Source organism: Nicotiana sylvestris, chromosome 2, assembly GCF_000393655.2.
Source record: "Nicotiana sylvestris chromosome 2, ASM39365v2, whole genome shotgun sequence".
Lineage (NCBI taxonomy): Eukaryota > Viridiplantae > Streptophyta > Magnoliopsida > Solanales > Solanaceae > Nicotiana > Nicotiana sylvestris.
The window spans coordinates 44,639,309-44,664,938 of record NC_091058.1 but is presented as its reverse complement, the minus strand read 5'-3'; the positions used below and the strand labels follow the sequence as shown (position 1 = coordinate 44,664,938).

At 34.3% G+C, this 25,630-nt stretch overlaps 3 protein-coding genes across 4 annotated transcripts; 1 reads left to right on the top strand and 2 right to left on the bottom strand.

Moving 5' to 3' along the window:
• The first annotated feature begins 2,577 nt into the window (after window positions 1-2,577).
• LOC104247391 (ras-related protein RABA1d) lies at window positions 2,578-7,640 on the top strand. The gene is made up of 2 exons (XM_009803404.2): window positions 2,578-2,985; window positions 6,831-7,640. The coding sequence occupies exons 1-2, from the start codon at window positions 2,765-2,767 to the stop codon at window positions 7,261-7,263; spliced, it is 654 nt and encodes a 217-aa protein (XP_009801706.1). The 5' UTR covers window positions 2,578-2,764; the 3' UTR covers window positions 7,264-7,640.
• Window positions 7,641-12,794: 5,154 nt separating this feature from the next.
• Window positions 12,795-14,531, bottom strand: LOC104211178 (probable WRKY transcription factor 65). Of its 2 annotated transcripts, none has more exons than XM_009760189.2 (3): window positions 14,231-14,531; window positions 13,892-14,038; window positions 12,795-13,768 (listed from the first exon to the last, which is right to left on the bottom strand). In XM_009760189.2, exons 1-3 carry the CDS (start codon window positions 14,371-14,373, stop codon window positions 13,147-13,149), a joined length of 912 nt encoding a protein of 303 aa, XP_009758491.1. In that variant the 5' UTR covers window positions 14,374-14,531; the 3' UTR covers window positions 12,795-13,146. The 2 variants fall into 2 exon arrangements, with proteins under 2 accessions (XP_009758491.1, XP_009758490.1); XM_009760188.2 differs by having other exon boundaries at window positions 13,892-14,041; window positions 14,231-14,528.
• A 10,133-nt stretch (window positions 14,532-24,664) lies between these two features.
• Window positions 24,665-25,278, bottom strand: LOC138884864 (uncharacterized). The gene is made up of 2 exons (XM_070165721.1): window positions 25,029-25,278; window positions 24,665-24,939 (listed from the first exon to the last, which is right to left on the bottom strand). The coding sequence occupies exons 1-2, from the start codon at window positions 25,276-25,278 to the stop codon at window positions 24,665-24,667; spliced, it is 525 nt and encodes a 174-aa protein (XP_070021822.1).
• Window positions 25,279-25,630: the final 352 nt, after the last annotated feature.

The following is a 25,630-nucleotide window of genomic DNA, read 5'->3' as shown; positions in this document are numbered from 1 at the left end:
TAATTAGCTTTTTTATTAATGTTTTACCTAGAGCCAAAATAATGGCATATTTTGTTTTAAATTGTAACTTTTAATTAGTCTAAAATATTAATACATAAGTTATTTGATTTTAATTTTCCAAATGTATTGAGTTCTCTTATAATTAATTTTGTATTAGATGCAGTTAAGTTTTCTTTCTTTTTTAGCTATAAGATACAATTTAATTTTTAATTTTCATTAGTAAGATTACCAATAATAGACATTTATTTTGTATTTTTAAAATTTATTTAATCATAGAAAAAAATTTCTTAATTGTTTGAATACATTATTTTTAAATATTGTAGTAATATTTTTACTGTCATTTTAGTTCTTTACATAATATTTTAAAAAATAAAAAAATAATCTCATCTCAAATTCAAATAATTCTTATCATTCTATTTTCTAAAATGGACCGCATTTTTAAAAAATTATGCTATGCATTCAAACTCAAACTAATACACTCGATTCAGATATTAATCATAGAAAATATTTTCTTAATTATGTGAACATATTATATCTTTGTATAATATTTTCGCTGTCATTTTATTTCTTTACATAATTTTCTTTCTTTTTTAGTTTTAAGATGCAAATTTAATTTTTGTAAAATTACCTATATTAGAAATTTATTTTGTAATTGAATTTTTTTATTTTTTATTATTGTTTTATTTTTCATAATTAAGACTTCAATTTCGTGGTATTATCCATAATTTTAGCATTCGCGTCATAGTTTTTAGAACTTTCTAATCTCAAATTCAAATAGTCTTTTCTTTTAATTTCTAATAATTTTACATAATTTTGCTATTTTTTAATCTAATATATAGTCTTATTACATTTTATGTGACTTTTCATTAACTTGTAAATTTATTTAATATCATTATCAACTATTTTTCTTTAATAATATAAGATAAATATATATAATTTTTTTAATTATGAAATAAATATTTATTTTATTTTAAAAACATTGCTCGAAAAAATTAAATTATTTAAAATTGAATAATATTTTTAAGTATTGTATATTTATTTTATTTTATTTTCTAAACTTATGATTTATAAATGTCCTTACATTATCTCTAATTTATTTTTATTGTTCATTTTTTTTTAGTTATTGATTTTAACTGTTAGACTTGAGTTATGTGGACTTAATTATGACTTTTCTTAGTATAATATAAAAACCTTTCTCATCTCAAATTTAAATAAGTTTTACCCTTTTTTCTATGATAAAAAATCTGAATTTTTATTTTTTCCCTATTTATTCTTTATTTTTTTACTTTATATTATTCGATACCTAATATTATTACATTATCATGTGAATTTTTATTAGCCTGTTTGAATTTAATATCTATTTTTACGACACTCATTATAATATAATATAGATAAAAATTTAAAAACTTTCTCATCTCAAATTCAAATAATTTTTATCATTCTATTTTCTTAATTAAACCATATTTTCAAAAAATTATGTTATGCTTTCAAATTTAAACTAACTGAACTTAATTCAAATATAATCATAGAAAAATATTTTCTTATTTGTTCGAACATATTATATCTAAATGTTGTATTAATATTTACGTATAAAATATTCGTTTGCACGATTTATCAATATTAATATGAATTTATTATTCTTGTTATTAAAATATATTTTGTTGATTATTTAATTTTTCTCTTACCTTATAAATAATTTGTATATTTTATGTAAGATCTTATGTTGTTGCTTGAAATTATTTAATTTTTAAACTCAATAAATTCTTAATATCTTAAGTAAATTTTAGTTTTATTTTATATTTTAACTTACTCCAAAGTATAAATAGTTATAGGTTATCTCAATTTACGTCTTTATATATTTTTAGTTTTTTCTATTATAGTTTTTAATTATTTTTTCACCTCCATATTTCTAACTAATATAGAAAAAAATCTATGAGTAGATCAATATATAAATATAAATATAAATATAGATATAGATACAAATATACATATAAATTTAATTATAAATATATAGATTAGATTTGTCTAAGATCTATTTAGATTATGTATAAGATTCATTAAACTACTTCCATTAATTATGTTTCTATATATAATTTCTAATTATTAATATTGTCCTAAAATTGCCAAGTGGCTTCATTTTAGCTTACCACTTGGCTTAACCACAATGCATACTACTCTCCTTTTAATATAATATAGATAGATAAATATAATTTTTTTATTCTAAAAGTGCCAAGTGACATTTTATCAATATGCCACTTGACTTAATGTCATGCTTCACCACTCTCCTTTTAATATAAATATAGATATAGATTACTTGTATCAATTAAATGTTGAAAATTTTAAACGACAAAAATTCACCTTTTTTAGTTTCAATTTTCAAACATGTTTAATACACTACATAAGAAGTGGGAATCATAATCACACCAATCTAATCAAAAGACAAAACTACCTCCATATCTTAGCTAAATTACCTGAAATAGCCAACCACATGACCTACATCCCTACAGTCTAAAGGGGCTCTTCTGTCTTTTCAAAGTTCCCCCTTTCGAAAAAGTTCCCTTTTCCTATATTTGCTCTGTGGATTTGGAATCCAGAGCTTAATAGACATACGTCTCCCCAGTTTCCTTCTCCACCAAAAGGGTCAAAAATTTACACTGCTAATTGGAAAAAGAAAAGGGTAAGGAAAAAAAAAGGAGAAAAGATTTATTGTGCAGGATACTAAAGTTTACAGTGGTTTGAGGCATTCACATTTTGAGAGTAAGTAATGGGTGGGTACAGAACTGAAGATGACTATGACTACCTATTCAAGGTGGTATTGATAGGTGATTCAGGTGTGGGGAAGTCCAACTTGCTTTCAAGATTCACAAGGAATGAGTTTAGCCTTGAGTCCAAGTCTACCATTGGTGTTGAGTTTGCTACCAAAAGCTTAACTGTTGACACTAAAGTCATCAAGGCTCAAATTTGGGACACTGCTGGCCAAGAAAGGTACCATTGTGATTCTTTTATTCTTGATCTGAGTATCTTTTTTAATGTCTTGCATCGAATTCTTCTCTGATCTGGTGTATTTTGGGAATTTCTAGTGTGTGTGTATTTCGATTTGGGAAAGACATGTGTTTTATGTTCAAGAATTGTAAATCCCTGATCTGAATTTTACTTTATGTTCAAGAATTGCAAAGCCCTGATCTGAATTTTGTTGGAAGTTGTGTGACATTAGCTTTTAGTGATTGGTTTGGGCAATGTGAGTATGATATGCTATCTCTGTGTTGTACTTTACTGGTTTAAATGTAGGGATTTCAAATAGATCTGGTGTATATTGGATTTTTTGATCTGGAGTGGTGGGGTGTTTTGATATTTTGATGTTTGCTTTAGATTGGAGGTAGATTTTCCCTAGATGTATTGGATGTACTGCCACATCTTGCTTTCTTAGTTTTACACTCAATTGACTTCCTTTCTAAGGTAAAATTTCCGTGTGTGTACACACAATTGTTGGACCACCGTGACTATTGCCCAAAAAGGAAGCGTCAAATTCATCACCTTTATGATAAATTCTTCTATGCTATACTTTGCAAATGTTTCAGACTTTTTTGCTTTAAATTTTGTCTTCATTCTGTGAGCTCATTCATATATAGCTGGCGTCAAGTTAAATGCAGTGCAGTGCCCACTATTGCATTGCAATCATAGGATGTTTGTGACTGATGTCTTCATGGATCATGTCCAAGATACAACAACTTTTTTGAAAGGTAGTAATAGCTGATTAGTGCCTTTTTATTAGAAGAATTTTTAGTAACAATCTCACCAGGCATGTACCACGATTAATTAGCCATGTGCAGCTGCATTCTGATGCTTTGGTATAGGCATGGAAGATTGCGTCATGCTATTAGTTTTGGTATAAATGGTAGTTTCTGTATTGGTAATGGCAAAAAGGTTGAATTTAAGTAGACCAGTTTCCAAGCCATGTTCAACGGTAGTGTTCTATGGGAAGATGAAAGTGTTAGTCTCTCAGTCCCATTTTATATGACACCATTAATCTTGCACGATCAAACATTTTTGTTACTAAGACTTTCTCAAACTTTCCCTACAGTTTTAATTTTAAAAAGCTGTCCGTAATAGATGGCTGAATGAACATGTTTATTATCATGCTAAATGTATCCTTTGAATCAACTTCTCTAAAGTTTTCTTCATTAGATCCTTCTAAAAAGGTTTTTTTTTCCTTAGAAAAGAAAAAGCATAGAATCAAGACAATCAAATTAATCATTCTTTTATGCGGGTCTTTTGACCTCCGACAACTTTCCACTCTCTAACTCAACAACTCATTTAGAAATTTACTGATACCTCTGATTACAGATGGTGTGAAAAGGCACAGCGGGATAGCTTTACATGCTACTTTCATCTTGGTCGATCCTCCTCATCTACCGCCTTGCATAGTGCACGTATTTGTTGACTCCTACATCAACAAATACGTGCCCTATGATTCCAAATTTCCTTTTCGTCAACATAAAATATTCGCTAACAATAATCATTGACATAAAGAGGAATTAGAGGGCTAAAAACAATTATCACAAATGTTGTGACAGATGGATAACAAAAAAAGAATTAGAGGGCTGAAACAGATAAAAGGGCTGAAACAGAGTGATTGATTCAAAGGATTGTCTCCAAAAATTATTTCTTTCTGATATCAGTTTGACATAGAGTTTTCTACTTTAGCTGGGGGTGGGGTGGATGGGGTTACCTTGCTAGATATTGTGGTGGCATCACAGATTTGGTGGTTCAAGTGTCATATTCAGGATAAGGACATCGTGATGCTATTCTAATTTTTTTGCGTGTGTTTGGATGATGAGCCTATTGTCTGACTATCTTGTTTGTTTTCCCCTTTTCTTTCGTTTGGTAATGGATAACCTGATAGTTACAATCACAAATAATATGAAGGAGAAAGTGATATGTTTTTTTAAAATTTTATCTATTCTGATTTCCTCCTTGTGATAAGGGAGGGTGGGGGAATGGAGGGGGTGGTTGGAACGGAATGCTGATACAAATTAGATTACGCAGTGCGTTTAGTAAGATGAATCTCCGTTGTTTTAAGGACTTCTACTAATTCTAGTCTTAGATCTGTCCATTATTGTTGAAGATTTCTAGCTTATTAGAAAATGAAATAGATGTCTGGGTTAGTTATTTGTTTATTGCAGAACTCAACTAGTTGCAATTTACCTGGCATCAAGAGGGACATATTATTCCCTGTAATTATGCTTGAGGTTGAATGTGTCAGTTACTATCAGGATGAAGCTCATATGAAATCGAATATAGAAATGGTGATTTGATTGTTGGCCTAGATTTATATAATTGGGGTGGAGTTGATAGAAATAGAATATAGAAATGGTTATTTGATTATTTGCTCATAATTGATATTCTGTTAATCTCACTTTGCCAATTCCTGATTTCACACTTTTAATTGGACATTTCGGTTGCTACTCTAGCCTCTAATTTATTCACATATTATGTGTTTTCATTTTTCACTTCCCCAACATTGTTGTAAGCTTATCCAGTTCTTAGTTTACTAGAGGCATGGTTGGTTGACTGATTGTTAGTTATACTCTTCTACCAGTCAAGAAATAGCACATGTGGATGCCATGACCAGTAGTTTGACCTAACCTAAAATGAGAAAAGGGAGCTTTGTTAAGTATTTCCCGCTTTTTCCCCTCATCTTTCCATTGACAGCCTAGCGAGTCTCAATAGCTAAATCCCATGATACTGAGAACCACCTTCCAGCTTTAGCCGCTATCAGTATTGTAACCTAAGATGCAAGAACTATCTACTATCTAGTACCGACTTTTATGTATGTAAATGATCCAGGTAACATAAGTTGTTGGTCTCTTGTGCACTCTTAACAACTTTTAATTGTTTGAATTCTTTGAACCATTCAGATCTTAAATATATGTGATGCTTTCTCTATCAAACTAACCTTCCCATCACTAATGTGATAGCCTTCTTCCAGTATTGCTAGTTTAACGTATAAGATGACATCTTAAATTCCATGTTCAGTCTAGTCTAATAAAATCCTATACAATGGATGAAAGGAGTATTATGTTTAATTTTTTTTTCCATTCATTATTCGTGTTGCATGAGCTTAAACTTTCCTCTCTCTCTCTCTCTCTCTCTAATATAATAGGAAACGTTAAATTCTTTCACATCGAGCGATTCCTTTTTTCCCATCTAGTCATGAGATTTCAGCCTATTTTTGTTTGTCATATGGCTAAAAGTCGTCATTAGAGATGGACATGTACTCTGCTGAATAGTCAATAATACTCTGTTTTAGAGCCATTTTAGAATGTAAATCCATTGAATAAGCCACTAAAGCTTGCATCAGAGTTGGCTGCTTACATCACACCCCCTTTTGTGAGTACGGGATACTTCGTGCACCGGGTTGCCCTTTTTCTTTTAGATGTAAAGCAGTCCATCAGGTTCCAATTTTCTTTTCTTTTTTTCTTTTGGTAAGGAGGGTGGCGAGAAGGGGGAAGAGATGCAATTTTTTTGTCTATTACAGTGGATATATTAGAGGATTGGAAACTATATAAGATTGTGGTCAACTTATTTTCTGATGCCTCAAGAAAGGACTAGGAAATAAATATTGGCACTAGAATTATCATGTTGTCCCTACCTTTTCATTAAAAATAAAAAGTATCATTTCAGCTATAGCTGCATATTGTGATGCCCACACCAATTCGCATAATTACATCTTTACTGATAAGCTATTCCTTGTTAGTAAATCAGAATAAGTTAAATTGTCTTCTACACTTGTTTACTCTTCATAACGGCTGTATTACTTTGTTCTGTAGGTACCGTGCCATCACCAGTGCCTACTACAGAGGTGCTGTAGGTGCTTTGCTTGTGTATGATGTCACTCGACATTCCACATTTGAGAATGTTGAGAGGTGGCTTAAGGAGTTGAGAGATCATACAGATCCCAACATCGTTGTCATGCTCGTCGGAAACAAATCTGATCTGCGACATCTGGTAGCAGTGTCGACTGAGGACGGAAAGTCTTTTGCGGAAAAGGAGTCCCTCTACTTCATGGAAACTTCTGCCCTCGAATCTACCAATGTAGATAATGCATTTGCTGAAGTTCTCACTGAAATCTATCACGTTGTTAGCAGAAAGGCGATAGAGAATGGTGAGAATGGAAATGCAAACGTCCCTTCCCAAGGAGAAAAGATTGATATAGGTAAAGAAGTATCTGATGTCAAGAAAACTGGTTGCTGTTCAACCTAGAGGTAATCTGTGCTGCTGTGTCCGGTTCTAGGTAAACTGATAGTGTAAAATTTTCAAGACTACCTTCGGTGCGGTTATGTTTCGATCACAAGAGCTGCCTTTTTATTGGTTTCATTTGGTTGGTACTAAGGAATGTCAATGTTAGAGAACCTTGTCTAGTGGAACACTTGTGTAGACCTGTTATGGCTTTAACTTACTGAATCATTTTTTTCTGTCTTTTTCAATTACTTAAATTCTAGATATCTTGTATTTGCTATGCTCTTGGTACTCAGAGTACTTGTGATGAAGAGCAGTTTTAAAACTAGGGGTGGATTTTGTAGGAGATGGGCATATGGTAACTATCTTGACTATTTTAATAGTACTTATTTCATAACAAATTTACAGATACGTATTATACATGGATCTTGAGCTGAGGATCTATCGGAAACCTCTCTACCTCCTCGAAGTAGAGGTAAGGTCTGCGTACACACTACCCTCTTCAGACCCCACTTGTGGGATTTTACTGGGTCGTTGTCGTTGTTGTTGTTGTAGTATTATACACTGATCATTATTTTCTTAATTATGGGTATACTTTCAAAATTTAACTAACTTACATGCCAAATACTTCTATTATTTGGGGTAGAATTCACTTTACCCTTTGGATGAGTAACATCATAATCTTTCAACCTTGTAAAGGGAAACGTTCTTAACAAAATATCTTTCTTTGATTCATGGATTCCTTTTGGTGAGTCAAATGCAGGTATGCCAATTGATTTATAGCTTGTTTGGCCAAGCCGGAGAAATCAACTTATTTTGAGAAGTGCTTTTGAAAAAAGTACTTTTGGAGAGAATTAGTTTGTGTTTGACTAATCAGTCTGAAAAACACTTTTGAGAAATAATTTGTGTTTGACCAAGCTTTTTAGAAAGTGCTTTTAAGTGTCAAATTACGAATAAGAACATAAATAAATTTACTTAATAATTAATATTATAAGTAAATAAATAATATCAAAATTTTGTTATTACATGCAATAATTTAAAAAAATATTTTATTTAAGTAAAATATGAAAATAAAATTAAAAAGTACTTAATTCTTTTAATATAAGTTAAATATATTAAAATTCCTTCAACAAATATAAAAGCATTCACCCCTAAAGTCACTATATATTAGAAAGTTTCCTAAAAATAAGAAGAAATATTTATAAATTAATATCCTAAGTATTAGGTTTAAGGGTTATTTTGGTATATACTATATTTTGTTAAGGGTATTTTAGGTAAGAAGAAAAGTCAAAACTGCTTCTGCTTTTGAAAAGAAGCTATTTTTTTCTGCTTATCTGAAACTGCTTCTGCTTCTTTCCAAAAACACTTTTTTCCCAAATAAGCTTGGCCAAACACCTCAAATTAGGAAAAAAAGTGCTTTTGAAAAAAAAAAGCATTTTTTTTGTCTTGAGAAGCTTGGCCAAACATGCTATTAAGCTATTAATCTGACTCAAAAATTTTAAAATTATAAATTCTTTTTATTGCATCTAGCGATGGGTATCAATTGTTATTTGTTACATAAGCGAAATCCTCGCAGAAAGGGCCTTTGAAAAACAATTTATTAGTTTAGAAATTCGAAGGCAACTTATTGCTTGTCGCAATCAGATTAGACATAAGACCTTAATCAAACTTTGGGAGGAGGTCTCTATGAACAATCTGTGCATATAGTGTCAATGTCATTTTTAGCTGAATCCAACTCCAATTTCTTATAGCCTGTTTTGTCAAAAGTGCTTTTTGTTTTTGTTGCCAAAAGTGTTTTCTTTTTTGGGCAAAAAATAAGTTAATTTTAGAAGTTTGGTCAAATATGCTAGTATTATTTAGGAAAAAAGAAAAAGAAATGAAGAGAAGGATAAATTGGACAACAAAAATCAACTTCTACTTTTGAAGCATAGAAAGATGACAAGTTGCAGAATATACCTACTAGCTAGTACTAGACACTACCTATATTCTAATAGGAGAATAAATCAACATATAATTGTCGAGAGCTTATTTATATAGCAAACAATTTTTTTGATTAATAATTGGAGACTTATGGATTGGTATTTTGATCTTAGCATTCCAGGGCAACTTTAAATCTATACACTAATGATGTCAACACGTAATTTGGCCGACTTTTTAATGTTTTATCCTTCATTTGTCTTTAGTTACGATACAAATTTTTAACGTAGTGCATCCAAAAATAGCTGACAAATATATAATATATGTAAATAATCCATATACTTTTTGATTTTTTTTGTAGTGATTACTAAAAATAATTGGTCCAAAATACTTGTCACTTTAGAAAATCAAAATAAAATTAGTTATTTTTTCCTACCTTTATCCATACTCTAATAAATGTAGAGAAATTAAGAATAGAATTAAATTGAGATCAAAAAACAAATAAGGACAATTTAGTTAAATTATCGTTGTATTTAATATTTTCTTAAGGGACATGCAAAAGGAAAACATAACTAGTATTTCCTCCGGTCCACTTTAAATGATTTTTTGGCTTTTTTCACACATATTAAGGAATTCACCTTTTAGCATTAATTAACAATAAAATTGACCATATTAACCTTAATTTGCTCATTGGAAATATAAAAAACTACTCCTATGCTCTTTACTACAAGGACAACTTTGGAAAGAAAAAGTTAATTCTTTCTTGATATTTGAAAAAATTAATATTGTGGACCACAAAAAAAAAATACCAAAAAATCACTCAAAGTTGAATGGAGGGAGTAATATGGACCAGAGGGAGTATATAATATGTGTATACCATGCCGTATGTAATTACTAGTTTATACTAATCCATGTAAAGATCCTTTTTCAATTTTTTGAATATGGTTTTTGTGTTGACGGTTGATAAAGTTTAAAATCATTCAAATTATGGTAGGGCCTTTTACCAAATTTGATTCAACAAAAGCTTTATATGACTGCCAAAACAAAAGGAGATCAAGTGCAGATCGACTTTTAGCAAGCTTTCACTCAGGTCATACATTTAAATAAATTTATACTTGGCATTTTCGAGAAAGTTAATTTATCATAAACAAGAGATAAGATAGCAGAAGCAACAGATGAAGATTCTTAATCTCATCAATGACGTTAATACTACATATCTTCATGTGACGCCATGACTTGCACGTGCAGTATGTGGGGACACGTATCACTCAAAAAGTTCATTAAAAGCTTTTTTTTTTTTTTTGGTGAAAGTTCATTAAAAGCTCTAAGACAACTTGATAACATATTTAAAGAGAAAATATAAAACCCCTAATCGCTACCCAATGCCAATAAATTACCAATTTTAAAATCATAATTATTTACAAATAATGTAAGGGCAATTTGGGTCCCTCATTTAAGCCTCTTCACCTACTCAATATTTTATTTGTTTTAATCATGATTAACTAACCCTTAATTAATAACTCCTGTATTAGCTAAGCTAAGATACGACAATTTGATTCGAAATCATGTGCAACTACCATTAATATACAAGGAACTTGATGATCATAATCATATGTAACCAATCAAAATTATTGTGGGACAACCCCTATTCAGCCGTGTACAGCTATCATTGCTTAAAAGGTCAAAACTTTGGTTCATTTTGACTTTTGGAGCAGTCAGCTAGTAAAGTTTGTAATTATGAGTCACATCAAATTTATGAAAAAAATATTAATTCGTCCAAATTTGCAAGTTTACATATAAAATTAAATGCATATATGGACTTTGGATTTTTTTTTGATTTCTCACCCGGTATTCGATATCCACATTGGGACCCTACTAATCCGGATTCGCGCCGGGAAGCCCCACATTGGGGAGTAAAACACTCCCTAACAAAGGCAACTCCATACCCAGGGCTTGAACTCGAGACCTCTGGTTAAGGATGAAGACTTTGGGAATTGAGATGTGCTACACTTTGCTTGCATAAAAGGAACTAACAAAAGGGGCTTACTTTTTTTTTTTTTTTTTTTTTTAACATGCGCCAAAAATTATTTATATTTGATGACCGAAAAAGTGTATAAATTTTGTAACTTTTATATATGACATACAATATATATATACAAAAACTAGGACAAAAAATATATTCCCTCCGTTTTAAATTAGATGAGGTACTTTCCTTTTTAGTCTGTTCTAAAATAAATGATATATTTCTAAATTTGGAAATAATTCAACTTTAAACTCTTCATTTTACCAATTTTACCTTTAATGAAAAGATTTTATTACCACACATATGTCATGGCCCCACAAGCTTTTATCCCTTAAGCTTTTAAGACCATAAGTTCAAAAGTCTTTTTTTTTCTTAAACTATGTGTCAAGGGTAAAAACTTACCCGCACCGAGTGTTTACACCAAACCAATAAATATATGATATGTGTCTTGCATATTGACTTCAATCATTTAACCATAGTAAATTACATGCATTCTCATCTAATTAAATTAATTAACCATAGTGAATTAATATAGTTTGGTGTAAACACCCGATGTGGATAAGTATTTACCGTCAAACTATCTTATTTAAATTGAAATGGAGGGAGTATATATATTTTCGGACATTATTTTGCAAGCGGCTATACCGTGCCATCTTCCCAAAAAAGAAACTACTACTATAATAATAGGGTTATTCAATGTGTTTGTCTTTTTGTTCTTTTGCAACTAGTGTTTGGGCAAGCTCTACCCAAATTTTTTGCCAGCTTTCTCATTTAACTAGGATATATTAAACATACTTTGTTCACTATTATATAAATCACATGTTTACCTCTATTTTCTATTGCATAACCACAATTACATAACAAGTTAATGACTACCGGCTTGTAAGGCTTAAGCAAAGGTTTTGTCACATGATGCCATGTTGGTTTAATAGGATCTGACTAGAAGATATTCTTTTGACATTCACTTTAGTAGCAAACACTATAATAAATGTATTATCCGAAATTAACAGACTATAGTATGTTACTTCTTTAGATATAAGAACTTAGAATTTTGCCAATTACTCTATTATTCTATGATTATGAAAACATACAACGAACTATTAAAATCTAGGCTGTTTTCCAGTTTGACATAATACCACATCTAATGGTTGACATATATAAACTAACAACTGAGGAAAAATCTACCCTTAATTTTTGCTGGGAGCTAGGTTAAGATATTTATCACCAAAATTTACAGTTTAATGGAATTAGTGGAAGTATCTCCCACATAGCAGGTAGTATGAGTTTAATTATTCTTCGTTTCCTTTTGTTGATCTCTAATGTAATACTCCATCCGATCCACTTTAAATAATTTTGGGACGGTTTTTTTACATATTAAGAAGTTCATATTTTAGCATTGATTAATAATATAATTGACCATATTAACCTTAATTATTTATTGAAAATACAAAAAATACTCCTAGACTCTTTACTCCAAGAGCAACTTTGAAAAAAAGAATTTAATTCTTTCTTGATATTTGAAAAAATCAAATATTGTACATAAAAAAAAGGCCGGGAGGTAGTATAGTGAAAATATAAAAGAAAAGAAGAAATAAAAAGGGAAAAAGGTAGATCGTGATTGGCAAAATTCCCAAGACAAACAATAGCATATCTCTTCCTTCTCACTTAAAGTAAAGTAAAGAGGCATCGAAGAGGAATTTAGCCGTTGAAAATGAAACGGCCGGCAATGATGCTAATTACAATAAGATTGAGACAAAGCCCTCTCTATTGGAGAACTTTTATTTTACTATACTACAAAACCTACACTGAAATCTAAGAAAAAGTTAAAGAAATATTAAAAAGCAATAAAACCAAATTGCTTTGGTATCTTATGGCGCACGACGCGCAATTCCTAATGAATTAAAAGAGTTAAAAATATTTTCCTCAAGTAAAGACAAATGTAGAGAAGTGACACGTGTCGAACGATCTCAGCCCGTGGTCCCACACCAAGGTGTCAAGCTCAAGCTATGTCGCCGGCGTTCCTCGTCCCTTTCCATCATTCCACGGCCAAACACCCTTGAATATTCCGGCAACTCTCCGAGATCGGCGAAAAGTGAATCATCTTCTTCTCTCAATGTTGTTAAAGTTGATGACATGTCAATATCAGTAACGTCGACTTCGGTTAAAATAGGACTTTCTAGCATGGTAGTAGAAGAACACTCAAAATCCGAAAACCATCCAAATTCGTTGCAACTAATTAGTGAAGATTCACCGAGATTGGTAAATTTTTCATCCGAATTGGGCTCCGATTGACTTGCGAAATTGCTCGTGTCTTTTTCGCGCTCAATGTCTGAAACTACAATATTGGTAGTTGTTATTATTGTTGTTGCTGCTGCTAGTGATGCTAATGTTTTCGTCTTCGTCTTTGCATTATTGGTACATGATGTAGTGGTAGTTGTACGTTGATTGTGTTGATTATTCCTAGAAGCCGGCCAAGGGTGGTTATGTTCACAAGAATACGTCACAACTAACATGTTAGGGTCTGCACGGCTCCTTTCAACTTGTTTTCTTGCTGGACATCCCTTTGAACTACTGCATCTATAATATCCCCTGTAATTATCATAATCATTCAATCAATTTCAGATATTTCATACAATTCAGTCCTAAAAGTTTATCAAATTACGACAAATTCCCAAAAATAATTAAAAAGGAAAATTCAATTCACTAACTAACCTAGGATAGGGAGAGCCTTTGATGGGTTTTTGTCCATATTTCCTCCATGCCCAAGAATCAGATGGCGGCATGCTTATTTCACCCTTCATCTTTGATCCTTCAACTTCTTTAATTGGCACTGATACCACTCTCTTTTGTATGGATCTTCTGCTGCAATTCAAAGAAATTAAATATATATGTTGTGAGCACCATATATTTCTCATGCACGCACATGACTTAAATATCAAAACATTCCCTCAAATCTCTTAAGCTGAAGTAAAATTTTCCACCAAAAACAAATGAAGAACTTCTTTATTGAACATGTCGGAAAAGAAAAGTAAGAAGGTATATGAGACTGACCTTCTTTTAGGGGAGGAAGTAGAAGTCATCATCTTGTTATCGTTGAACATGTCGGAACGCGGCGAATCGAGGCTGTTTTCCGGCGAATTCTCGGAATCTTCTTGCTCATGAGATAAAAAAATGTTATTGAATCTTCCATCCATGGCTATATCGAATTGAAGTACTTTTTCTTTTTGTCTCTTTTGGTCCTAAGTTTTGTAATTTATATATATAGAAGCTGTTGATATTTATGGAAGATAAGAGAGAGATTTCATGGGAACAAGAAAATGGAGGAAGAGAAGCGAATAGTATAAAAAGGGAGAGATGGGGTAGAGGTAATTAATTGTTTATAGAGGACGTGCAAGCAAATGTGAAACTAATCCAAAGGCCAATTATAATATTACAATTTGAAAACGACCTTAACGTTTGTTTTATCGTTATTCTAATCCTATTTATTTATTTATGGGCGCCATCAATTTTGGACTATATGGCTAGCTAATGGCTAGATGTCTAAATTTTCATAACTTAGTCCTCATACCATGTGTTTATTTTTCATTTAAAATGACATGTAAACTTTGTTGATTAAGCATCGACACCAAACAACGAAAAAACCCTGTTGATATTAGCAGGGACACCAAGGAAAAGAAAAGGGGGACGAGAAAGTCTACTTAAGCTTAGAATTGCACCAATTATATGTACATTTTGATACCTTTATCAAAGCCTCATTGGGTTCACATGCATGTTCCGAAAAGCATAATGCGAAGTACTTTTAAAAAAATGGATTAAGCATCTGGTATGCGGTATCTATATTGGTCAGATTAATAGGTTTACGTCGTGTAAGATTCATTAAGAAGAAGTATTTTTTTAGCTATCGGTAGTTCATCTATTCTCCGAAATTATTGATTAAGAATAAATAAATCTTATCATTCCACCACATTCTTTAAATAAATCTCACATGCCATCTTGGATGGTGCAAAATCAGACAATTTTGAGGATCTTTTTTCTCTTGAAAATGAAACTAAGGAAATTAATCTATTAATTGGATAGTTTTTCTTGATTATCAGGAGTGCCCAAGCCTAGTTTCAGCTCAATTCTAGCATACAATGTCACAGTAATGATTTTGAGTTTAAAAGAGTGGTCCATATAGGATTAGTTCAACAACAAATTTCGATGCATTGAAGAAGAAAGCAAGATAAGATCAAATGCATTTCTTAATTAATCTAATTATTCATTCTTAATTATTACTTAAGATGGTTAGTACTATTTATATTGATTAGATTATTTAATTTGTCTGTATCCATGTCAACGTCATGTTTTTTGGATAGCATAAACTATTTGCAATAAACTAAAATATTCATAAACGCTATCCTTGATATTTGCAGCTATGAAAAAAATATTAAGTTATTGTTAGAACTCAGAGAATGCTTGAGATGAAGAACCCTAGTAATGGAGGAAGCATGAGCAGAGAATGAGCTGAGGAAGAAGAAGAAAAAAATGAGAAAAATTTGTTCTGTATTTCACAATATAACAGTATATTGTATTTTATACATGTATACATAATTAACTTCCACTAACAGATTAGTGGTCCCTACACTATTTCTACTAACTGAGTATGACAGCTGTACACTAACTATCTAACTAACAACTTCCTCCTTCTTGCTATGTTACTGCATCTGTTTCTACACTCCCTCTCAAGCTAGGTGGTGTAAAGATATTCAGCAATCCTAGCTTGGACACTAAGTACTCATGTTGAGCTCTAGGCAGTCCTTTAGTAAGCACATCTGCCAACTGTTCTTTGGTTCCCACATACTCTATCTAGATTAGTCCTTGCTGAATCTTTTGTCTTATGAAGTGGCGATCAATCTCTAAGTGTTTGGTCCTTTCATGAAAGACAGGATTAACAGCTATTTGTATGACTGCTTTACTATCAGTGAAGATAGTAGCTGACAATTCAAACACCACTCCAATGTCCTTGAGTAATCCAAATATCCACACTAGTTCAACCACTGTTGTTTCAATATTTCTGTACTCTGACCCTGCAGAGCTTCTAGAGATAGTGCTTTGCTTATTTGATTTCCATGACTCAGTGAGTCCCCGTACTTTATACAAAATCCAGACACATACTTCCAAGTCAATGGGCATGCTGCCCAATCAGCATCACAGAAGACTGATATAACACTTTTCTTCTGACTAGATAGAAGTACACCTTGCCCAGGGTGATTCTTAAAATACTTGACCACCCTGAGTGCTGCCTCTATATGAGATTTCTTAGGCTTTTGCATAAACTGGCTATGAGTTTGAACACTAAATGCAATGTCTGGTCTTGTTACTGTCAGATATAGGAGTTTGCCCAGTAGCCTTTGATAGCTAGTTATATCTGGTAATAGTGCATCATCCAAGGTGTTGGCTGTGCCTATGTGTTCATCATACTGTGGAGTAGTGAGTTTCACATTTGCTTCAAGGGGTGTAGCAGCAGGCTTTGCAGCACCTAAGCCAAGTTCAGACACAAGTTCTAATGCATATTTTCTTTGATGCATTAGAATGCCCTGTGATGATCTTGCAAACTCTAACCCAAGGAAGTATTTCAGCTCTCCTAGGTCCTTCACCTTAAAGATCTTTTGGAGTGTAGCCTTGGTTTCTTCTACTAGTCTCAAATTAGGTCCTGTGATGAGCATATCATCCACATAGACTAATATAACCACAATGCAGCTGCCAATGCCTTGTACAAACAAGGAGTGATCATGTTGACTCTGTATGAAACGAAAGCTAATAAGTGCCTCTAATAACTTTGTATTCCACTGCCTGGGTGCTTGTTTGAGACCATACAAGGATTTCAAGAGTCTGCAAGCTGGCCTACTCTCCCCCTGACTCTGAAAGCCCTGAGGAAGAGTCATATAGATTTCATCAAGCAAATCTCCTTGTAGGAAAGCATTGTACACATCCATTTGGTGGATATGCCAATGCTCAGAAGTTGCAACAGAAAGTATGGTCCTAACTGTGACTATCTTAACAACTAGACTGAAGGTCTTTTGATGATCAATACCTTCCTGCTGGCTGAACCCCTTGGCCACCAATCTGGCTTTAAACCTTTCAACCTCCCATGTAGCCTTGTATTACACATTAAAGATCCATTTTCAATCAATATTCACCTTGCCTGGAGGAAGTGAGACAACCTCCCAAGGCTGTATTTTTGATTTCATAGCCTTCACCCACCTTGGGTCTTGAACAACCTCATCATAAGAAGAGGTTCCACAGTGGATGAGAAGGCTGCAATATAGGACTGATAAGAAGGAGACAAAGAGTTATAAGAGACATATTTGGCTATGGAATATGGTGTAGTAGTGGTAGAAGGCTGAGTGACAAAGTCCTTAAGCCATAATGGAGGATGTTTGGTTCTAAGTGACCTTCTCAGTGTGGGGCAAGGCTCAGGATCAATAGACAAAGGTTCAGGACCACTAGAAGAAGAAGTAGATGGATTTATGTGAGAAAAGGAACATATATCTGTGTACACCTCTTCACAGGTAGGAGGTGAAGGAAGAGAATTGAATATAGGAGGAGAGACATGCAAAGAGTCTTTGAATGGAAAAACATTCTCCTAGAAGACAACATCTCTATTGACAAAGAATTATTGTGTAGAAATATCTAAAAGAATATAGCCTTTTTGAGTGTCTGAGAACCCCATGAGAACAACAGGCTTGGCCCTAGGCATAAGTTTGTCTGTCTCCTGAACTTGCTTAACAAAGCACAAACAGCGTAGAGTCCTAAGGTGTCCTAGCTGAGGCCTCCTCTTGTACAACTACTCATAAGGTGAACACCCATTCAACACTGAAGATGGTAGTTTGTTAATCAAGTATGCTGCAGTGATAACACAATGACCCCAAAACTTGATGGGAATGTAAGCTTGAAACCTCAGAGCTCTGGTGACTTCTAGGAGATGTCTGTGCTTTCTCTCAACTACCCCATTTTGCTGTAGAGTGTATGCACAGGTGGTTTGATGGAGAATACCAAGCTTATTAAAGACAGTTTTACACATTGAATTTAGGAACTCAGAGCCATTGTCAGATCTCACCATTTTTACTATTTTATTGAACTGTGTGTGAACAAAGGCAAGGAACTGTGGTAGTACAACAGACACATCAGATTTCAGTTTCAGTAAGAAAAACTCAAGTCATTCTAGTGAAGTTATTAACTACTGTGAGAAAGTATCTATAACCATCAAAGGTTGCAGTTTTATAAGGTCCCCAAAAATCTACATGAATTGGATCAAATACACTAGTACTATTGATACTACTGTGAGGAAATGGTGTCCTGGTTAGTTTAGCACAAGGACACACACAACAATTATTGATGGCATTAGTAATACTAGCTAGTTTAACAGGGAATAGTTTCTTCAGAATAATAATGGACACATGACCAAGTCTCCTATGCCATAAGACTATATCATTGGGATTGATTGAGAGATCAACCTTTGAGGTAACAGCTGCCAAGGACACAACAGTCAACCTCTTGTTTCCATGTTGTTGTAGAAAGCACAAACCATCTCTTTCTCTACCAATCTCCTTCACCCTGCCATTGAAGAGCTCCTGAAACACACAAAAATCAGGTTAGAAAGAGGCAAAACACCTTAGATCCCTTGTCATTTTTGACACTGACAGCAGGTTATACTTGAACTTTGGTACATAAAATACTTCTTTTAGTGTGTTGTTGTTTGATGTCTGACTATCTCCAACATGAGTTACTTGGGTGACATCCCCATTTGGCAAAAGAACCTTTCTAGGGATAGGGGGAGCAATTACAATGGCCTTATCTAACAGATTGACATTAGACACTATGTGATTAGTTTCCCCTATATCAATGATCCATTCTTGTGGACTATTGAAAGCTAGTAAAGCAATACTAGTACCTGCTGCATTAGCTTGAGAGGTAGGTGAAAGACTATTGTTGTTTGTTGAGGTAGGACTGACTGTATTACTGTTCAAAATTTGCATAATCTGGTCATATTGTTCCTTGGTGAAGGGAAAGGCACTACCTCCTCCATGTTGTAGTTGTTGTTCCACATTTGCAGTATGACTGCTGTGTTGCAAGGGTTGAACAGATCTTGGCTGCATAGTAGTAATCTGAAAGCCAGGGTTTTGCTGTCCAGAAGGCTGTGTGTAGGGACTTAGTTCAGGTGGTGCATTCTAGTTGCCAGATGTTAAACCATACTCAGCTACTGCATTATAAGCACCAGCTCCCCCTTTTTTCTTAAACTTGTAGTCAGCTGGATAACCAACTATTTAGTTCAGGTGGTGCATTTTAGTTTACAGAAGTCACAGTATAGATTGAAATTCTTTTTGTGTTTTGGTCTATTATCAGACTTAAAGCTGTATAGTGTTGTAGATTCATAGTGACCACCAGTGGCATTAGGTGCAACACCTAAGATACCTGCTGATCCTGTGACATTTCTTTGACTCTTCTCACTCATTAACATAGCATAAACTTGATTCACAGAGGGAACATGTTTCATAATAAGGATTTGACTACGAGCTTGTAAATATTAGTCATTTAATCCCATAAGAAATTGATATAGCTTCTGTTTGTGCAGGTGTTCAATAAATTTCTTAGTTTTAGGGCAGTCACAACCAGGATGAGGAACTAGATCTTCAGTTTCGTCCCATAGATCCTTGAGTTTAGAATAGTATACAGATATAGAGGAGATACCTTGAGTTAGGGTTGCAATTTCCTTTTGTAGGTTATAACATCTAGTGTCATTCACCTTGTCAAAACGCTCTTGCAGATCCATCCACACTGTTTGTTCATTGGTTGCATATGCAATTCCGCTGATCAAAGTCGGTGCGACAACATTCATCAGCCACGATAAGACAATTGCACTGCATCTCTCCCACTGGTACCAGTATTTTTCTCAAAATTTTTCCTTCATCCACATTCCGTCAACATTCCGAGCTTATTTTGACCTAGAAGAGCAATTTTCAAAGATCGATACCATAGAGAGAAATTGTCTGTCCTTGTTAGTTGAAAGGAAATCAGAGAAATTCCACTTGTATAAGTGAATGCCAGATACAGAGGATGAGTGATTGGAAGTGAGATTCTTTCTTCAAATTCATCCTCCGATGAGGTTTGAGAGGTCTCAGTTATAGTTGCAGGTGTTTCTTGCTCAGAATTGTCATTCGCCATTGTTGACGATGACTTAAAGCTTCAGATTTGAGATATGAAGAAGAGACTTAAGATAGGACGAGAATTACAGATTTGGATTGATTTGTGAGCTTCAATTCATAGCTCGTGCTATGATACCATGTTAGAACTTAGAGAATGCTTGAGATGAAGAACCCTAGTAATGGAGGAAGCATGAGCAGAGAATGAGCTGAGGAAGAAGAAGAAAAAAATGAGAGAATTTTTTTCTGTATTTCTCAATATAACAGTACATTGTATTTTATACATATATACATAATTAACTTCCACTAACAGATTAGTGGTCCCTACAATATTTCTACTAACTGAGTATGACAACTGTACACTAACTATCTAACTAACAACTTCCTCATTCTTGCTATGCTACTGCATCTGTTTCTACACTCCCTCTCAAGCTAGGTGGTGTAAAGATATTCAGCAATCCTAGCTTGGGCACTAAGTACTCATGTTGAGCTCTAGGCAGTCCATTAGTCAGCACATCTACCAACTGTTCTTTGGTTCTCACATACTCTATCTATATTAGTCCTTGCTGAATCTTTTGTCTTATGATGTGGCGATCAATCTCTAAATGTTTGGTCCTTTCATGAAAGACACAATTAGCAGCTATTTGTATGGCTGCTTTACTATCAGTGAAGATAGTAGCTGGCAATTCAAACACCACTCCAATGCCCTTGAGTAATCCAAATATCCACACTAGTTCAACCACTGTTGTTTCAATACTTCTGTACTCTGACTCTGCAGAGCTTCTAGAGATAGTGCTTTTCTTCTTTGATTTCCATGATTCAGTGAGTCCCCGTACTTTATAAAAAATCCAGACACAGACTTCCTAGTCAATGGGCATGCTGCCCAATCAGCATCACAGAAGACTGATATAACACTTCTCTTCTGACTAGATAGAAGTACACCTTGCCCAGGGTGATTCTTAAAATACTTGACCACCCTGAGTGCTGCCTCTATATGAGATTTCTTAGGCTTTTGCATAAACTGGCTAAGAGTTTGAACACTAAATGCAATGTCTGGTCTTGTTACTGTCAGATATGGGAGTTTGCCTAGTAGCCTTTGATAGCTAGTTATATCTGGTAATAGTGCATCATCCAAGGTGTTGGTTGTGCCTATGTGTTCATCATACTGTGGAGTAGTGAGTTTCACATTTGCTTCAAGGGGTGTAGCAGCAGGCTTTGCAACACCTAAGCCAAGTTCAGACACAAATTCTAATCCATATTTTCTTTGATGCATTAGAATACCATGTGATGATCTTGCAAACTCTATCCCAAGGAAGTATTTCAGCTCTCCTAGGTCCTTCACCTTAAAGATCTTCTGGAGTGTAGCCTTGGTTTTTTTTACTAGTCTCAAATCAGGTCATGTGATGAGCATATCATCCACATAGACTAATATAACCACAATGCAGCTGCCAATGCCTTGTACAAACAAGGAGTGATCATGTTGACTCTGTATGAAATGAAAGCTAATAAGTGCCTCTAATAACTTGGTATTCCACTGCCTGGGTGCTTGTTTGAGACCATACAAGGATTTCAAGAGTCTGCAAGCTGGCCTACTCTCCCCCTGACTCTAAAAGCCCTGAGGAAGAGTCATATAGATTTCATCAAGCAAATCTCCTTATAGGAAAGCATTGCACACATCCATTTGGTGGATATGCCAATGCTCAGAAGTTGCAACAGAAAGTATGGTCCTAAATGTGACTATCTTAACAACTAGACTAAAGGTCTTTTGATGATCAATACCTTCCTGCTGGCTGAACCCCTTGGCCACCAATCTAGCTTTAAACCTTTCAACCTCCCATGTAGCCTTGTATTTCACTTTAAAGATCCATTTTCAATCAATAGGCACCTTGCCTGGAGGAAGTGAGACAACCTCCCAAGGCTGTATTTTTGATTTCATAGCCTTCACCCACCTTGGGTCTTGAACAACCTCATCATAAGAAGAGGTTCCACAATGGATGAGAAGGCTGCAATATAGGACTGATAAGAAGGAGACAGAGAGTCATAAGAGACATAGTTGGTTATGGAATATGGTGTAGTAGTGGTAGAAGGCTGAGTGACAAAGTCCTTAAGCCATAATGGAGGATGTTTGGTTCTAAGTAATCTTCTCAGTGTGGGACAAGGCTCAGGAGCAATAGACAAAGGTTCAGAACCACTAGAAGAAGAAGTAGAGGGATTTATGTGAGGAGAGGGACATATATCTGTGTACACCTCTTCACAGCTAGGAGGTGAAGGAAGAGAATTGAATATAGGAGGAGAGATATGCAAAGAGTCTTTGAATGGAAAAACATTCTCCTAGAAGACAACATCTCTATTGACAAAGAATTATTGTGTAGAAATATCTAAAAGAATATAGCCTTTTTGAGTGTCTGAGAACCCCATGAGAACAACAGGCTTGGCCCTAGGCATAAGTTTGTCTGTCTCCTGAACTTGCTTAACAAAGCACAAACAACGTAGAGTCCTAAGGTGTCCTAGCTGAGGCCTCCTCTTGTACAACTACTCATAAGGTGAACACCCATTCAACACTGAAGATGGTAGTTTGTTAATCAAGTATGCTGCAGTGATAACACAATGACCCCAAAACTTGATGGGAATGTAAGCTTGAAACCTCAGAGCTCTGGTGACTTCTAGGAGATGTCTGTGCTTTCTCTCAGCTACCCCATTCTGCTGTAGAGTGTATGCACAGGTGGTTTGATGGAGAATACCAAGCTTATTAAAGAGTGTTTTACACATTGAATTTAGGAACTCAGAGCCATTGTCAGATCTCACCATTTTTACTATTTTATTGAACTGTGTGTGAACAAAGGCAAGGAATTGTAGTAGTACAACAGACACATCAGATTTCGGTTTCAGTAAGAAAAACTCAAGTCATTCTAGTGAAGTCATTAACTACTGTGAGAAAGTATCTATTACCATAAAAGGTTACAGTTTTATAAGGTCCCCAAACATCTACATGAATTGGATCAAATACACTAGTACTCTTGATACTACTGTGAGGAAATATTGTCCTGGTTAGTTTAGCACAAGGACACACACAACAATTATTGATGGCATTAGTAATACTAGCTAGTTTAATAGGGAATAGTTTCTCAATAACAATGGACACATGACCAAGTCTCCTATGCCATAAGACTATATCATTGGGATTTATTGAGAGATCAGCCTTTGAGGTAACAACTTCCAAGGACACAACAGTCAACATCTTATTTCCATGTTGTTGTAGAAAGCACAAACCATCTCTTTCTCTACCAATCTCCTTCACCCTGCCATTGAAGAGCTCCTGAAACACACAAAAATCAGGTTAGAAAGAGGCAAAACACCTTAGATCCCTTGTCATTTTTGACACTAACAACAGGTTATACTTGAACTTTGGTACATAAAATATTTCTTTTAGTGTGTTGTTGTTTGATATCTGACTATCTTCAACATGAGTTACTTGAGTTACATCTTCATTTGGCAAGAGAACCTTTCTAGGGATAGGAGGAGCAATTACAGTGGCCTTATCTAACAGATTGACATTAGATACCATGTGATTAGTTTCCCCTATATCAATGATCCATTCTTGTGGACTATTGAAATCTAGTAAAGCAATATTAGTACCTATTGCATTAGCTTGAGAGGTAGGTGAAGGACTGTTGTTGTTTGCTGAGGTAGGACTGACTGTATTGCTGTTCAAAATTTGCATAATCTGGTCATATTGTTCCTTGGTGAAGGGAAAGGCACTACCTCCTCCATGTTGTGGTTGTTGTTCCATATTTGCAGTGTGACTGCTATGTTGCAAGGGTTGAACAGATCTTGGCTGCATAGTAGTCATCTCAAAGCTAGGGTTTTGCTGTCCACAAGGCTGTGTGTAGGGACTTAGTTCAGGTGGTGCATTGTAGTTGCCAGATGTTAAACCATACTCAGCTACTGCATTATAAGCACCAGCTCCCCCTTTCTTCTTAAACTTGTAGTCAGCTGGATAACCAACTATTTTGTAGCAATTCTCATTACTATGACCTTTTAGTTTACAGAAGTCACAGTATAGATTGAAATTCTTTCTGTGTTTTGGTCTATTATCAGACTTAAAGCTGTATAGTGTTGTAGATTCATAGTGACCACCAGTGGCATTAGGTGCAGCACCTAAGATACCTGCTGATCCTGCTACATTTCTTTGACTCTCCTCACTCATTAACATAGCATAAGCTTGATTCACAGAGGGAACATGTTTCATCATAAGTATTTGACTACGAGCTTGTAAATATGAGTCATTTAATCCCATAAGAAACTAATATAGCTTCTGTTTGTGTAGGTGTTCAATAAATTTCTTAGTTTTAGGGCAGTCACAACCAGGATGAGGAACTAGATCTTCAGTTTCGTCCCATAGATCCTTGAGTTTAGAATAGTATACAGATATAGAGGAGATACCTTGAGTTAGGGTTGCAATTTCCTTGTGTAGGTTATAACATCTAGTGTCATTCATCTTGTCAAAATGCTCTTGCAGATCCATCCACACGGTTTGTGCATTGGTTGCATATGCAATTCCGCTGATCAAAGTCGGTGCTACAACATTCATCAGCCACGATAAGAAAATTGCATTGCATCTATCCCACTGATACCAGTATTTTTCTCGAAATTTTTCCTTCTTCCACCTTCCGTCAACATTCCGAGCTTATTTCGACCTAGAAGAGCAATTTTCAAAGATCGATACCATAGAGAGAAATTGTCTGTCCTTGTTAGTTGAAAGGAGATCAGAGAAATTCCACTTGTATAAGTGGATGCCAGATACAGAGGATGAGTGATTGGAACTGAGATTCCTTCTTCAAATTCATCCTCCGATGAGGTTTGCGAGGTTTCAGTTATAGTTGTAGGTATTTCCTGCTCAGAATTGTCATTCGCCATTGTTGACGACGACTTAAAGCTTCAGATTTGAGATACGAAGAAGAGACTTAAGATAGGACGAGAATTACAGATTTGGATCGATTTATGAGCTTCAATTCATAGCTCGTGCTATGATACCATTTTAGAACTCAGAGAATGCTTGAGATGAAGAACCCTAGTAATGGAGGAAGCATGAGCAGAGAATGAGCTGAGGAAGAAGAAGAAGAAAATGGGAGAAATTTGTTCTGCATTTCTCAATGTAATAGTACATTGTATTTTATACATGTATACATAATTAACTTCCACTAACAAATTAGTGGTCCCTACACTATTTCTACTAACTGAGTATGATAGCTGTACACTAACTATCTAA

What these genes read in the sequence shown, in the direction of transcription:
- LOC104247391 (XM_009803404.2), top strand. Translation starts at nt 2,765, where the DNA reads ATGGGTGGGTACAGAACTGAAGATGACTATGACTACCTATTCAAGGTG. An exon ending in GACACTGCTGGCCAAGAAAG is followed by an intron (nt 2,986 to 6,830) that starts GTACCATTGTGA and finishes TTTGTTCTGTAG; the next exon opens with GTACCGTGCCATCACCAGTG.
- LOC104211178 (XM_009760188.2), bottom strand. Translation starts at nt 14,373, where the DNA reads ATGGATGGAAGATTCAATAACATTTTTTTATCTCATGAGCAAGAAGAT. An exon ending in ACTTCCTCCCCTAAAAGAAG is followed by an intron (nt 14,042 to 14,230) that starts GTCAGTCTCATA and finishes TTTGAATTGCAG; the next exon opens with CAGAAGATCCATACAAAAGA. An exon ending in AAAGGCTCTCCCTATCCTAG is followed by an intron (nt 13,769 to 13,891) that starts GTTAGTTAGTGA and finishes TGATAATTACAG; the next exon opens with GGGATATTATAGATGCAGTA.
- LOC138884864 (XM_070165721.1), bottom strand. Translation starts at nt 25,278, where the DNA reads ATGGCGAATGACAATTCTGAGCAGGAAATACCTACAACTATAACTGAA. An exon ending in GCTCGGAATGTTGACGGAAG is followed by an intron (nt 24,940 to 25,028) that starts GTGGAAGAAGGA and finishes TGAATGTTGTAG; the next exon opens with CACCGACTTTGATCAGCGGA.